The sequence below is a fragment of the Primulina eburnea genome, unplaced genomic scaffold (assembly GCF_022965805.1).
Source record: "Primulina eburnea isolate SZY01 unplaced genomic scaffold, ASM2296580v1 ctg553_ERROPOS100000, whole genome shotgun sequence".
Lineage (NCBI taxonomy): Eukaryota > Viridiplantae > Streptophyta > Magnoliopsida > Lamiales > Gesneriaceae > Primulina > Primulina eburnea.
In genome coordinates this window covers 38,499-55,050 of record NW_027331342.1, presented here as the reverse complement: position 1 = coordinate 55,050, position 16,552 = coordinate 38,499, and the positions used below count along the sequence as shown (strand labels likewise).

Genomic DNA, 16,552 nt, shown 5'->3' with positions numbered 1-16,552 from the left:
GTGTCTAGAGGTGGTGGCCTCTGTATTAGCTTCTGGAATGACTGTCGGTCACTCTTTCCCTCGCCATTCATTGACCCAAGAAACGAAACCTTTCCGAGGTGCTGGTTCTCCGGCCTTTTGGCCATGGATCCCCTACTGTACCTCATATTCCTCCCACTATAATACATATCATCTCCACTGTGACAGCGACCTTTTCCATGAAAACTTTCTGTCTTGTTCTCCTTTACCTCAAACATCATTTTCTGAGGCACCCAACACTTCTTTACAGTAATTCCTGGCTTAATGGACATGTCCCTGTTTCCACTCCTCTTCCTCTCATTAATCAAGAAGCGCAAGTCAGTACTGCTCACGTTCACATTGGCTATCGGGGGAAAAGAATCTTCATCCTTTATCATTGCTTCCTTTTTCTCGGGGAATTTCAGGATCCCCTTGTTGATTCTTTTCTGCAAGACATTCTTGAAAGTCCAACAAGCAGTAGTATTATGGTTGAAGGAATTGTGGTACTTACAGTAATATCTTCCTTTCAATTCCTCCCTAGTGGCCAGCTTGTGGTCTGAGGGGAATGTTATAAACTTCTCCTTCACCAAGTGATCGAAAATTTCCTCTGTCTTTGATTCATCAAAGGTATAAGGCGTTTGAACAAGAGAATCATTTTTTCTGGGAAATTCTTCATTCTTGTACTTTAACAAAAGGGACTGTACATGATCCAGAATTCACCACTTCTGCCAAGACGACTTCTTCAACTTCCTGGAAGTAAGAACCAACAGTAGACTTCCTTTTATGACTTTCCTCACACAATAATTCCTCATACTCTAATACCTTGGCAGCAAGCTCATAAAAATTGCGGAATTCCATCCCTTGGAATTTCTTTCTCCACTCAAAGCCAAGTCCTCGCTTCACCATCTTTACATATTCTGATTCTGGAATGCAAACTTTGCACCTACTCCTCGCTCTTTTGAATTCGCAAATGAAATCATTAGCAAATTCTCCCGACTTCTGGACCACTCTCGACAATTCCGCTATATTGATCTCAGTTACTGTTTTGAAAAAATATGTATGGAACCGGCGTTCCATATCATGCCAAGTCAAAATAGAATTCCGAGGTAGTGTGGCATACCACGTGAAAGCAGTGCTAGTCAAAGAATTTGGGAACAGATGTAGCTTGTAATTGGAAAAATTCTCCAGATTTGCTAATTCCCCACACTGGATTGTGAACCTTGCTACATGTTCCACACTTGATTGAACGCCTTCCCCAGAGTATAAATTTAAGTCTGGAATGCGATACCATCGTGGATAAGGATTTTTACGATCAACAACATCGGGGTATGGCTTGTGAAACTCCGGTCGGTTGATTGGCCTCACTCCTTGGCCATACAACTCTTGAATAACATCATGTACAGTCTCGAAATCCAAGACTGGAGTTTTTTGCGATGGGTGCGGGGAATAATTTGCCCCCCGAGTGTTATTCCCCGAACCTGGAACTGAACACCCATGCATTCCCCCATCACCATACATCTCTGGATGCATGGTAAGAGAAGTGACATCGAACATATTCCCTACTACTTGTTTACCGTTACTGTAACTTTGGCGTTTTGGACCCAACTCATATTCCCTCCTTGTGGAGGTATGGCTTGTGAAACTCTGGTCGGTTGATTGGCCTCACTCCTTGGCCATACAACTCTTGAATAACATCATGTACAGTCTCGAAGTCCAAGACTGGAGTTTTTTGCGATGGGTGCGGGGAATAATTTGCCCCCCGAGTGTTATTCCCCGAACCTGGAACTGAACACCCATGCATTCCCCCATCACCATACATCTCTGGATGCATGCTAAGAGAAGTGACATCGAACATATTCCCTACTACTTGTTTACCGTTACTGTAACTTTGGCGTTTTGGACCCAACTCATATTCCCTCCTTGTGGAGGAGTATACGTTTCTTCTTCAACAAATCCCAGAGTCGGTGATTCCTCCAAACGGCAATTTTCACCTGTTTGCGAATTCCCCGATCCCTGGCCTTGGTCTTCAGACAGTTTAGTTCCAGTTTCCTTGGGTTTATGACTTATTCTCTTCCTTCGAAGACTTCCTCCATTCTCTTATTTCTGTCATAAATTCCATCATAACAGCAGTAAAGGCTTTGGTCATTTCTTTGAGATCCCCACAGATATTTTTCTCCATGGACAACATAATGTTTGTTGGAAGTCCCTCACCACCAGAAAATGAAATTCCTTCCTTCACAGCCTCTTCCTCGAACTTGTGTACCAGTCGTTCCACTGATCTTCCATCAGCATCGGTCTCTTCCTCCTGTGAACGATGACCTTTCCCCTGTGATGGAGGAATTCCTTCATTCTTCACAGTACGCTTTGGAGGCATTTGGTCCCACCGGACGTGCCAACTTGTTTGTCACGAAAATTTGCAGGCGTGCCAGGCACGTGTTCGTGCCGAATTTATGAAATAATCTGACTTCGAATCAGGCGTTGCGAATCTCGATTCGACCGTTTGTTCTAATTCCCTCGAAATGGCTCCAAAAATAAAAACGTGAAATGAGAAATATAATGAAATTAAAGGAGGAATTCATAAGAAACTTCAATATTTATTATGCCATTATAAATTCGAACAAAGCTTTCACATGAGACTTGGATGGACATTGTTAAAATCTATAAAAACGCTTGCTGGAAATGGCAATAAACAACAGAGCAAATAAGAGAAATTTTGCATAAAATTGATAAGGAATTCTACAGAGTTTTTGCTGTAGATTTGTTGGATTGATTTGTCGGGGCCCTCTTTCTGATTCCTCATTCTGCTTTTGTCACACTCCATAGGGGGGAGTTTCAACCATATTCCAAGATCACTCCACCTCTTCCATCTTGGGTAATGGATGTAACCGGCCGCAACGTTCTTTTCTTGGACCAACTGTCTGCATCTCTTGTGGGCCGAAGGTTGGGCTTTGTTTGTGGGCTTTTCGGATTATTTTTTAGACACAACGAAAGTTATCAATTTTCGAAATTGAAATGATACGAGAGATAAAAGACGATATAAATAAACTTTGGATATGACATGCCAAAACAACAAATGGAAGAAATTGAATAAAGTACAAATATTTTTAATGGCAATCGAATAAATTAAATTAAGCTTGAGAAAAAATTGTTATTTGGAAAGTGTGTGTCCATTGTACTAAAAGTTGCTTCTATTTTTTTTTTCTACGTAGATTTTAATTTGGGTTTGTTAGGAGGGATTTTCCAAGAATTAATATATGATGTGCGTCTTCCCGTGGATATAGTATCTAATCCTTCGATTTTTCATCGAAAGGTGATCTAGTATCGTGAAAGACTCGTGTTTAAGGGTGGTACATCGTACCGTATTATACCGAAATTTTATATATCGTATCGATAATTACAGTATAAGTAAATTTTATACCGATATACCGAAATTTCGGTATGTATAACTAATATACCGATTATACATACAAAAATCGTACTGTATACCATAACTTCAGTACAGTATCGATATATACTATTTTATACCGAAAAAACTTTACATTTTTTATATTTTATAAATTTATAGTTTTAAAATATTATTTTAAATTTTTTTTTGATTTTTCGGTATTCTGATATATACCGAAAAATTTCAAATTTCACATCGTTGTCGTACTAAAAAATTCGGTATCATTAATACCATACCGAAATATTTGGTATACCGAAAATTAGGGAAATTTGATTTTTTTTCAGTACGGTGATCTCGAATATCGAAAATTCAGTATTTTTTCTCACCCTTACTCATGTTCATCTCGATCCGTTTAAATATAAATGAAGTATTTTTACATGACTGTTCTTCCGGGAGTTCACAAGTTTGTCGCTCACTTATCGGGGAATCTTGTCTGTGGTCAACGGGAATTGAACGAGGCATGCATAGTGTAATCGGTAGAGATGAAAAAATCTTAGGTTAAAACCAAATTAAGAATCAAATAAATTGATTTAATTCGATGTTTCTATTGGTTTGGATTTATGAAGTGGTTATAATTATCTTATGGATATATTAGTTATTCAGCTCAATTATCAGTATATAATTTGATTTATTTATGATGTTAAAATTTTTGAGGTCAGTGGCTTGTTGCTTTACCAAAAGCTATAGCTAGTGGTATTAGTGGCACCCAACAATATATCTCAATAATTTCTCTTTTTGCGGTAAATGAGAATCAATCTCGTGACATTGGCTCTGATACCAAGGAGTGAGAACTTGCCGTTTTATCAAAAGTTATAGTTGGTGATAGTAGTGCAACTCAAATCTTTTAAATTGTACAACAACACAAGCATCACGTTTCGATTGCTCTACCAGCAGGAACAATTGTTGCACCTAGCAACCTATTTCCCAATAATTGCACTTCTTGCAGTTAATGTTAATCGAACTCTCTGATACTAATTAATGTAGGACCGATCGTGTATCACTTTATAAAAAGCTATAGCCGGTGGTGATAATGCAATTCAAATCTTTTAAACTGTACATCAGAACAAGCACCACATTTTGATTATTCTACCAGCAGATGCTACTATTGCACCCAACAATCTCCCTCCAAATAATTGCATTTTTTGCGATAAATGAAATTCAAATTCATGACATTGACTCTTATACCAATTGTAGGAACGAGTGTTTGTCGTTTTACCAAAAGCTATAGATGGTAGCAATTGTGTAACTCAAATATTTTAAATTGTAAAGCAGCAGCACAAGCACCACGTTTCAATTGCTCTACCAATAGAGATTATTATTGTACCGAACAAAATTTCAATTTTTTTTCCGTTTTTAATGCATGGATTGAGTAATTTTTAAATAGCCTATAAATGTTTATTAATTCAGTTGGTGGATGGATCAATCTACTAAATACAGAGAAAAATTGCCAAAATAGTTTGTGTTGGCCTGCACACATGCACGACAACAACCCTCCCCTATGGGAGAGTTTTAAGTTATGGTGCAAGGGAACTTAAACCTCGGGTTACAAAATGTCCCAAAATATTATTATTAGGATAATTTATAATTTTATTTATGCATATCTGTCATTTTACGATTATGGTATTTTATATTATCAAATTTTTGTTTAGTTAACTTTTTTTGGCAAATTTTTAGTCATTTTTCCAATATGTTGTGCTAATGCGGGAGCAAAAAAATAAATATTTTTTCTCTCCTAGAGACATTCGTAAAATCTAGTCTCTGACATGGCGTCGAGACATGAACTTGACTTGTGTATTGTATAGTGACATATCAATATTCTCACGAAAAAAAGACTAAAATTGTCAAAATTGAAAGATATAACACTTCAAATGAAATTTGACAATATAAATTATCAAAACTCTAAAGAGAAGAAGTATACTGGATCAAAATTGCAATTTTGATTATTATTATTATTATTACAACAACTGCATCCAAAATCCCAATTAACATATTACTATGATATCATAAATTTTACGGAAATTTGTCGAAATGTTCATCTAAATTATCCTAATTTGGGTGTTAGGGTGAGTTTAAACACAAAAATGGTATCTAAAAAAACTTCTTTTTTTTAAAAAAAAGTGTTTTTCGTTAGTTGAATTCTTTAACCAAATGGACTCTTGGTTTTCTATATTATCAAAATTGGATTATTATTATTATTATTTTTGTCATATTTCACCAAAGTGATGACGTGTCATTAGATCATGTTAACATTTTCGATATTACGTCAGTATTTCAATAAAAAAAAAAGGTAAAGGAAAAAATTAAAAAAACCTACTTTATTTGGTTAAGACTTAATTTTGACTACTTAAAGGATCAAAACCGATAACACAAACTTAGATGACGAATTTGGCTTCATACTCATATGATGAATATCTTGAACTATTCATATCGCGAACATGCATAGATGATTATTCTCAAGAAAGGACGATCTATGATCTATTAAATTTGAGAGAACGAAATATGATCAATATTGCGGCAAAAAAAAAAAGGTGTATTTACATGAACAAAGTTCAAATAAAAAATATTTTTGAGGGAGAGTAATCGCTAATATTGTTTTCATATCGATTAAATATTGGTTTGCTAATAAAATTAATAACCCTTGGCCTCTCGTTTTCAAAGTTCATGTTCCATCATATAATTACTTTTAGTTTAATTTTTTGTTTTGCATCCTAACTGCCCACACTAAATTTAATAATCACTAATTTCAATTAAGGCACATATAATTTGGGGCAAAGATTTTAAGCAAAATAGGTTTAAGAGAAAATTACATTTTGAACATGTATGGTTGTTTCTATTCGATTTTATTTTTCTGTTATATCAAATTTCAGTATTAGCATTGTATTCTTGTGTCCAACGTATGTATCACTCTTAGAGGCTATATATATACAATATTTTGAAGAGCAAATACAAGTTTTCGAAGGGGTTCAAAGCATGAGCAACCTACGTTAATAAATTAACTAAAATGAGACCAAGCCCATGAAGATGAGTTTAAATATATATATATATATATATATATATATATATATATATATATATATATATATATATATATATATATTAGCGAGAGTTTTTCTCCTTGTGTGTGGGGATACATTTGAGAGAACATACATTGTGATGGATTAATTTTCTCACACACACAGTCACTCACATATACAATATAATAGAGACGAGTTTCAAAGTTTAGTTGAGTAATAGTCTTCACACAAAGACATTAAAAATTGTGTTTGTAGTGTTGACATAAAAGACATACAACATTATGCGGATTGTGAGGTCACGACCTACAATCGAGAGTATACTAGGAGTTTCGATTAGGCAAAGAATAAATCCTAAGTCGAAACGAGTTTGTAAAAATAGTTGTATAAATCAAAGTCTTATAGTGAATCTTTCTAAGAGAAAGAAGAGGTGACCTGAGAGTTGTTAATCTCCAAACATCCATAAACATGTTCGTGAATCATTATTTATCGTATTCACTTACTTTTGCTACTGTTATTGGTAGATATAGTTGAAACATTTAAGTATTTTTTAAATACCAAAATATTACATACAAAGTTTTTGATAAAAGCTTCAATCAAATCATTCTTATTATTTCAAATTGCATACTTTTTAAATATTTTCAAAATGTTTAATCGTTTTTTATAGATATTATTTTGAGTTTATTCCGTTTGATTTTAGAACAAAACTTGATTTAATTTTTCGGTACTCAGTTTTTTTAAGGTTCATTTTTTAACATTTAAAAAACGAGTTCTTTTAATCGCAAAATCTTTTAAAAAATTTATTTACTTCTCTCTAAACTATAATTCTATTTTAAAACTAAATAGAATAAACTCAGAGGATAAATTTTGAAGGAAAAAACTACCATATTTTAATATATAAAAAATGTATTTATAATTATATTTAATAGATGTGAATTATCATTTTCCAAGATTCACATGTAACAATTATTATTCTTTATTTTTATTTTTATTTTATTTGGAATGGTATGTAACAAATTTTTCCACAAGTTGAATGTACCATTCTGATTTTATTATTTAAGTCCCACAAATTAATTTATTACGTCAAAATCATGTGGTGGTTTGTGAAGCTTTCATTTGACCAAGACGTCACGTTTCGCCTTTTCCTTTTGCACATTATACATTTAAAAATTGTCATAAACTCTGAATCATTCTATTTTATACCAAAAACTTGTGTGAGACGATTTCACAGGTCGTAATTTGTGAGACATATATCTTATTTGAGTCATCCATGAAAAAATATTACTTTTTATGGTAAGAATATTACTTTTTATTGTGAATATCGGTAGGATTGACCTGTCTCACAGATAAAGATTCATGAGACCGTTTCACAAGAGACCTATTCTTGTTATATGCTACACTCATAATGTTATTTCTGGTGTACTTTTATAAAGATGTTTACGCTAACACCTAAATTTAAACAAAACATGTAAAGTTCATCGATATTATTTATTTGCTAGCTCGAATTCTTCCAAGCACTCGATCAGCAAAGTAAAAACTATCAAGAAAATTTAGCAAAACAAAACACGTGATGTTCATCATTTTTTTTTTGTCGTAACATAGACAAACCTTTCATTTGCGAGTAGGTCTCTTGTGAGGTCAATCCTGTCGATATTCACAATAAAAAGTAATACTTTTAATATAAAAAATATACATTTTCATGAATTACACAAATAAGATATCTGTCTCACAAATACGAACCGTGAGACAGTCTCACAAAATTTTTTGTCTTCATTCGCTAGCTTGAATTCTTCCAAAATCATTATATAGATTTTGGTGTTCGAGGGAGAGACGTCGTTCTCGTTCAATCAACTCGATGTATGTCAATTAATGTTTCTACAAGATCTTTTGGCCTTTTATTTCCAAACTTCATATTTTTTCAATTAATAATTTTCTTTCTATTTTTTATTTTTCACCCTAAATTTATCATACTGAATTTATAGTTAAGTATCGCAAATTAATTTATGTAAGACTTTTAAAAAATCATTTATTACGTCAAATTAAATTAAAACCATTTGGTGGCTTGTGAAGGTCTTCATTTGACCAACACTTCAACTTTGGCCTTTTTTCACACATGAAACATAAAAAAAAATCATAAAAATAATTTTTATCAGCAAAATTTTCTTTATATTAACAGTTTCAATTATCAAATATATTGAATGTAGGGATAATAGTTAAAATGATGACTCTACGTTTACCTATTTTGTGTTTTAGTTCAAGTATTCAAATTTGGGTTTTGATAATGTAAATTAGATTGTGTTTTGGCTATGGGTCATTTTTAATAGAGTGCTGTTATGACGTTGTACATGTCAGAATTTCATGATGTTATATCAGCATTTTCTGATGTCATATCAATACTCCGACAAAAAATACCAAGAATCATAACATAATCTAACTTATAGAGTCAAAACCAATATTCGAATGGTTAGATAACTAAAACATAAAATATACAAACTCGACGTGATTTTGATTATATTTTCCCTTAAATCTATACAATCTCGTAGGTATAGTGTTTGGATATTTTTTTAAATAAAAGGAAAAAGAACATACTAATCGAATTAATTGTTTTTAACTTTTTAAAAATAAATTGCTAAATTAATACACACATACTAAATATATTTATATATGCATAGACGTGTGTCATTTCCTTTCTTTCCTTTTTCTTTTTCATCAATTAATGGATGTACCATTAAAAGGACTAAATGAGAAACTTCAACGAGCGCATGACATATGTATAAAAAGAAAAATCAATTGATTTACATTAAATGCTCTATTTTTTTTTAAATTGTCCAATTTAATTGGGAATTATTTATATTTATTGAAAATTATGATATTATATTAATTATTAAGATGTATGAGAGCCAACTAGAATACAAGCTAGCTATTGTGAGAGTATTTTCTAACATGAATTAGAAACAAGGTCTCTTCGGGGAAAAAACATCAACGATTGCATTTGGATTAATGGATTTTATTTTGAAAAATAATTCGAAAATTACTAAGTGATAAGAAATGACTAAAAAGATTTGTAATAACCCGACACCACTCACTCACGATCATTACTCATAGGCCTTCTCCAGCCCAGACACTGGAGCTTTACTTTCTCAGGATTCGAATCCAAGACCTCCTGGACATATATTTGATACCAGGATTGCTTTGCCAATACCTATATGTCCAGGAGGTTTTGGATTCAAATTCCGAGAAGGTAAAAACTCTAGTGTCTGGGTTGGAAAAGTCCTATGAGTAATAATCACGAGTGAATGGTATCGGATCATTACAAGATTAACTCCAGTTATTTTAGTTAACAAGCCAAAACAATATATGATATCGAGTTTTATCTTACACACCAAGTAGTGTCATCATGTATGGCTTCTAATCAAATTTATTTCACTGTGTATTTAAATGATAATGTAATACACCTGTACACATTTTATGTATTCTCGTGGAAAAAATTACATTCGTGGTCATGTAACTTGCACATTTTTCATTTTTGATCGTATTATGATATAGAAAAAAAAATACATAATTGGTCCTAACAGTTGACATATATAGACGTTTGGTCTTCTAATTTTTCGAAATCAGGTCTTGGTATAATGAATTAGTTTAATTTTCTCCACCTTCTATCTGTCTCTTTTTGTCGAATTGATAACATGACATTGAATATATCATCTATATATGTCGAAAATCATATCAATTTTTTGTCTTTCAAACTTTGCTCTGTCTTTTGTAAGCGATCCCCGGAGCAGAAATCCTAAATTCGTTCATAACGATAAGTGTTATATCCAAAATATTCCAAATACCCGATCGAGGTAATATGTGGATGACATACATAACTAGACAAGTCTAAGCCGACCAGCTCGGAATACCCTTGGATATTTCATGTATCTTGTGATCCAAGTGAAGTTATACTCTTGTTAAAAGTCTAGAACATTAAATAACAAATACTTGCTAAAGTCTAGGATATTAAATTACAAATGTAACATTCGAACAGATCATTATATATTTCCACCCACAAGTGGGGAATGATATTTTCGGATTAATTAATGTTTAAATGGTACTAATTAATTATAAGTACAAATTTAATTTGAGCTAACGCACGTCTATCGGGAATATTTAATTTCTATAATTGCCTTTCGAATATCGAAATCAGTTTTTGAATTTGTATTGACAATTTTATACGAGTTTACGTGTCTCATCCGAAGGATTTATTTGTCCTTAATTAGGACGCCGGAACAAATTTGAGTCGATATATATAGGTTGAATCATACGCAGTGGCGGAGCCAGGAATCAAAGTCTACCCGGGCTAGAATTTTAAACTCTAAAATCCTTTAATATTTTAAATTGATCTACCCGGGCTAATATCAATTTTATCAAAAATTATACCAAAATTTACATATTATTTTTTAAAAAAAATTTAGCACCACCCGGGCTAAAGCCCGGGTGGTGAATACATTGGCTCCGCCCTTGATCATACGTGCATGCGCTATCATGTAAATTGTACTTGTTTGTATGCAAGAGCCCAATTTCGAGGAATATTCGATGCTGCTTTTGTGGACATTGCTCACAACCATTCACATTTTGCCATGTGTCAATAGTTTTTTTTTTTGTTTGATTAATCCAAACCATGAGTTGAAATTGGGATTGCAACATGTCATCTATATGCTGATTCAGGGTAGTGCCCTTATAGCCAGCATCGAATGAACCCAATTTCGATGCATAGAATCATTCTAGTTTAAGCCACATATTAAATTGTTATTTCGATGCATAAATATATTATGAATATTTTTTTGGGGAAAATTGCTTTTTATCGCTCAAATTTTACAATAATTGGAGTTAAAACAACTATGTTATCTTTGTAAACTTCCAGTTTATCATCTCACAAGCCACACATTGTCTTAATTTATTAGCTCTCGATATATACCTTTTTTAGATGTATCTTCCATTCAAAATAAATATTCATATGATCTAGAATTATTTCATCACTACCCCTCCGTCGAGACTAAACAGGGCTGGGATATATGATCAGTCGCACGATGGGATTATCTTCAAGCATAATCGAACTGAGAACAAGAGTGGTTCTTGTGTTGGGGCGGCGATAGAGCGGCCAAGGGTGTTGTTAAATGTGCTAAATAGTTTGTAATGGCTCGTGTTCACTACACATGAAGAAAATTATATTTTTGGTCATGTAATTTGATTGTTTTTTTTAAATTTTTGGTAATGTTGTCATCAACTTATGGTCTTAGTTTACTAATTTTAATTTTTTTTAAAATTTTAGTATTTTTTCATCGGAGCTTTAACGTAAGGCCAGAAAAGAGTGATGAATTGTTGAAAGTGCTGATGTCTTCAATCTCACGTCAATCTCTAGTAAAAAATTAAAACAACTTTTAAAAAAATACAAATTAATATACTAAGACCGTGAATCAACGAATAACATAACTAAAAATTTAAAAAAAAAACACAGTAGTTTTGCTCTCTAGACAAGATCCAAGATGCTAAACAATATCCTTAAACCAGTGTCAGCTGCTCCTGGCAATTCTGGCCTGGATCCCCCTCAAGTCTGTTAGCCCAGCTCACTTCACTTCTTATTAATGTGTCTCTAATCTCTAAGTTCAAGAAACCATGCTTTTCTGTGGTGACAATCGTGCATAGACAAAAGTTCAAAATCATCTAAATGTTAAAGCAAAAAATCCTCCATCCGACCTCACCCTGTTAATTGTCCTACATCGGTTGGATAAATAACATGTGTGAATTGTATATATGAACTTGTATAATATATCTTCCCCCCTTGAGCTAGTTTTTGGGGTTGAGTTAGGTCCAAGTTCCAATCTTAACATGGTATCAGAGCCCGGATTCCACCGTTATGTGTTGGACTTCTTATAATTAGGCTATCCGTTCTGCTCATAATTGAGTCATTTGTAAACTCCACGCTCCAAATGTTCATTCCTGAGCGTGAGAGGAGTGTGTTAATTGTCCCACATCAGTTGTATAAATAACATGTGAATTGTATATATGGGCTTATACAATCCTCCCTCTTTGAGCTAGTTTTTGAGGTGGAGTTAGGTCCAAGTTCCAATCTTAACACACCTTAGTGTTGTACATACTAAAAATAATTATAATTATGATCTTAAAAATCGGAAAAATATAAAAATTAAAAACATTTCATCGAATGTCACGCTATAATAAAAAAAACTACGATTTTTTTAAAAAAAAAATCGTGTAAGGAAATTGCTGACTTTTGCAAGAAAATGAATTAAGAGTGAGTCTCATGTGAGACCGTCTCACGGATTATAATCTGTGAGACGGGTCAACCCTACCCATATTCAAAATAAAAAGTAATATTCTTAGCATAAAAAGTGATACTTTTTCATGGGTGACCCAAATAAGAGATCCGTCTCACAAATAATACCCGTGAGACCGTCTCACACAAGTTTTTGCCATGAATTAAATGCTCTTGGCTGTCTGCTTTTGACTCTTTCATCATATATGATGAGGTTGCCCGTTTACCCCTTCGTCTCTTAAGTCAGCCTAAACGCACCTTTGGTCTTTTCTCTATATATCCTTACAGACAAATCCCACCCCTTCGGTTAGACTCACGTCTCTTGATTCCTCCTCTATATTCTGATCTCATAATTCCATTCAAGAAAATGAAATGAAAGAAAGAACCATAAAAAAAGAAACCCTTTATTTTCTTGAAAAAATCTGAGACTGTTTTGGTTCTGAATCCTTTAATCTTTGTTGAATTAAAGACATCACACAGATTGAGAGTTAGTACTGAGATGGGGAGGCCACCTTGTTGCGACAAAATCGGTGTGAAGAAAGGACCTTGGACTCCTGAAGAAGACATCATTTTAGTTTCATATGTTCAAGAACATGGCCCTGGAAATTGGAGAGCTGTTCCCACTAACACAGGTAAATATATTAATTATGAAGAGTTCTTCGTTTTCCCCACTTTCTATTCGTATCTTTTGGAGCAAAATTTGAAGCTATTTTGATTTTCTTTTTTAGGGTTCGGTGTGATCATTTAAAGCTGTGTAATAAATATTCTGCAGCCGCATCACCTACTTCTTGAATATTTTTACAGACTTATAAGTTTGAATCATCTGTTAGAAATAGTTAAGTTTAGATTTTTTTTTATTATTGAAAATACTCTATTCTTCTTTCTTTCAGGCTTGCTCAGATGCAGCAAGAGTTGCAGGCTCAGGTGGACTAATTACCTCCGGCCAGGCATCAAGCGCGGCAACTTCACTGAACATGAAGAAAGGAAGATCTTTCATCTTCAAGCCCTTCTTGGAAACCGGTAAGTTCATGGATAATTTCTGCATGCTAGTCAAGTTTGGTGGAGATTCAGTGAAGATCTGCACATTTTCTTTAGGGTTTTAGATCTGATAGCAAAATCCCACTACATAAAATGAAGATTGTTGGGTTTTTGTTTCTATGTCTACATACCTATATAATTAATTAATATTTTTTTATAAAAAAAACTTAATTTTTTTTTGCAGGTGGGCTGCCATAGCTTCATACCTTCCCCTCAGAACCGACAATGATATCAAGAACTACTGGAACACTCACTTAAAGAAGAAACTAGGAAAGCTTCAAGGAGAAGATGGAGATGGGGAAAATGAGAAAAATAGGAAGTCATCAAGTTCTCATTCAATCACAAAAGGCCAGTGGGAAAGGAGGCTTCAAACCGACATTCACATGGCTAAACAAGCCTTGTGTGAAGCTCTATCACTCAATAAATCCGGTACAAATTCGTCTACTGGTTTGAATCTCTTCCCTAAGCCTCCATCCATCGATAGATCGGATTCAAATGCATCAATTGGCTCGAAGCTTTTCGAAAAGCCCCCACAAACTTATACACAGCCGATCCAGACATCCACATATGCATCAAGCACAGAAAACATAGCGCGTTGGCTCGAAGATTGGACGAAGGAATCACCAAAGACATTATCTGAGAGTACTTCCTTTAACAACCCCTCAATGGGATCTAGTTCCAGCCCGAGTGAAGGGACTTTCATCAGCTTGAATTCCGATGTTTCGCAATCCTTGGAGGACGAAGCCAAGTTCGAGACCGCCAATTTCACTCCTGTAACTGAGATTATCAGAGAGCCCTTTAGTTTGCTGGAGAAATGGCTCCTAGATGATGCAGCTGCGCAAGGCCAGGATGTGGACTTCATGGACATTGCTGTCTTAAGGGAAGCTGCTGATTTGTTCTGAAGATAATTCTTGCATGTTCCTTCAGAACAATTCAGCAGTTTTTTTATGTGGGCTTTTAGGACTGTCACATGTTTTGAATTCTATATATAATACATATATATATACATATATATATACACATGAATGACATATGTCCTAAATGCAAACTTGAATAAATTTGATGAAAATATATGTCATTCATGTATATATATTGTAATACAAACTGAAACCATAGTTTTCATCAGTAGGCCATTATGTGTGACAGAGGAAAGTGTAAATTGCTTGCAGTCAAGAGTCTAGTTGGATCATATGTATTGGATAGGAATAAGTTCCCCTTTTCTTAGCTTCTGGGAACAAAGTGTATGTACCTTGTGCATCATTTGGTGTGCGTTTGTGAGAAAACCTGGAATTAGGTTCGACTTCTACAGCTTTAATTTGAAGTCATTAAAATAGTATTTTGAAACTTTAATTTTTAGTTCGGATTATGTTAGGATTTAGATTTCATACTAAATTTTGAACTTAATTTTCCATCATATATAGTTTAAAACTCCATTAATATCTCTCTCATTCGCTTAGGGTGGCGATGTGAGTAGCTCTCCTAACTTGGGATAGGGTTTTTCTATTTTTTAGTCAGGGACTCAGGGAGTTTGTATCTATGGATTCAGAGGAGATTGCAAGGCGAGCAAACTCTCTAAAACGATGGAAAGTTTCGCCTAATTAATGTTATGAATGTGATATGGGTCACATTGCACATGGTGTATATATGTGTTTCTAAACTTATGTATATTGTTATGTTGTGCTCGAATGGTCCCCACTTGCTGAGTGACGACCTTATCACTCACCATTTACAATCATTTCTCAGTTAAGCCTGAGAAACAGCTCGAAGAAGAAGAGTCAGACAAGTTTTGGGCTGGTGATTTTCAAGATTATGAGTTTAAGTTTAAACTTAACGTAAGTTGTAAACGCTTCCGTTTATTTTTATCATTTTAAGAATATACGTTATAAAGACAATTTTATGATTGATTATGAGTAATAAACTGGTTTTTGATTTATAATGTACTACGAGACTTGTTGTTTTCAATTGTGTTGTTGTAAAACAACGCTGGTGTCGACTAACTCCGGTTTCGGGACGTGACATGTGATATTTAGTTAACACACCATTACAAGCAATAAAAAAAGTAATTCAAATTACAGATTTTGTTACAAAATAAAAAAATCGAATAATTTGATCACAATATTTTTCTTAAAGTTTTTCCTAATCACCAAACATTATAAGATATAATGATATTTTTTAACAATTGAATATTTATCTATTAAAAAATAAATTATGAGGTCAAATTTGTTAAGTGATATAGTTTTCTATATTATTATAAAAATATAATTAAAAAAAATTATCATTTACATCGTTTTGTTCTTTAAAATATAAAAGCACACTCATATACATTATTAAATAAAGTATTAGTATTAAAACTAACGGTCGGGTATGGGAATGGTTCGGATCGGGTCTTACAAGAACGTTGCTCGACCCATACCCGACCGTGTATATATATATATATATATACATACACGGGGCTGAAAAATGACGACATAAAGTCGAAAATTGTTGAAATATACCATATCAACAATTAGACAAAATAACAAAAAATTAAAAGTTACGTATCGAAACAAAATTTTGATATGTTAAATAATGAATTAAAACCTAAAATTGGACATATTGTTATTGGAATAACATACTTATTTTACCTATGATTATAATACATATGATATAAAATTATTTTTGTTCAATGTTTTAAGAGTGAGTCTCATGTGAGACCGTCTCACGGATCATAATCTGTGAGACGGGTCAACAATACCCATATTCACAATA

General features: G+C 33.4%; 1 protein-coding gene across 1 annotated transcript; it reads left to right on the top strand.

Annotated features, from left to right (window-relative positions):
• Window positions 1-12,984: 12,984 nt before the first annotated feature.
• On the top strand, window positions 12,985-15,570 carry LOC140821370 (myb-related protein 306-like). The gene is made up of 3 exons (XM_073181844.1): window positions 12,985-13,398; window positions 13,657-13,786; window positions 13,989-15,570. The coding sequence occupies exons 1-3, from the start codon at window positions 13,266-13,268 to the stop codon at window positions 14,704-14,706; spliced, it is 981 nt and encodes a 326-aa protein (XP_073037945.1). The 5' UTR covers window positions 12,985-13,265; the 3' UTR covers window positions 14,707-15,570.
• The last annotated feature ends 982 nt before the right edge of the window (window positions 15,571-16,552 follow it).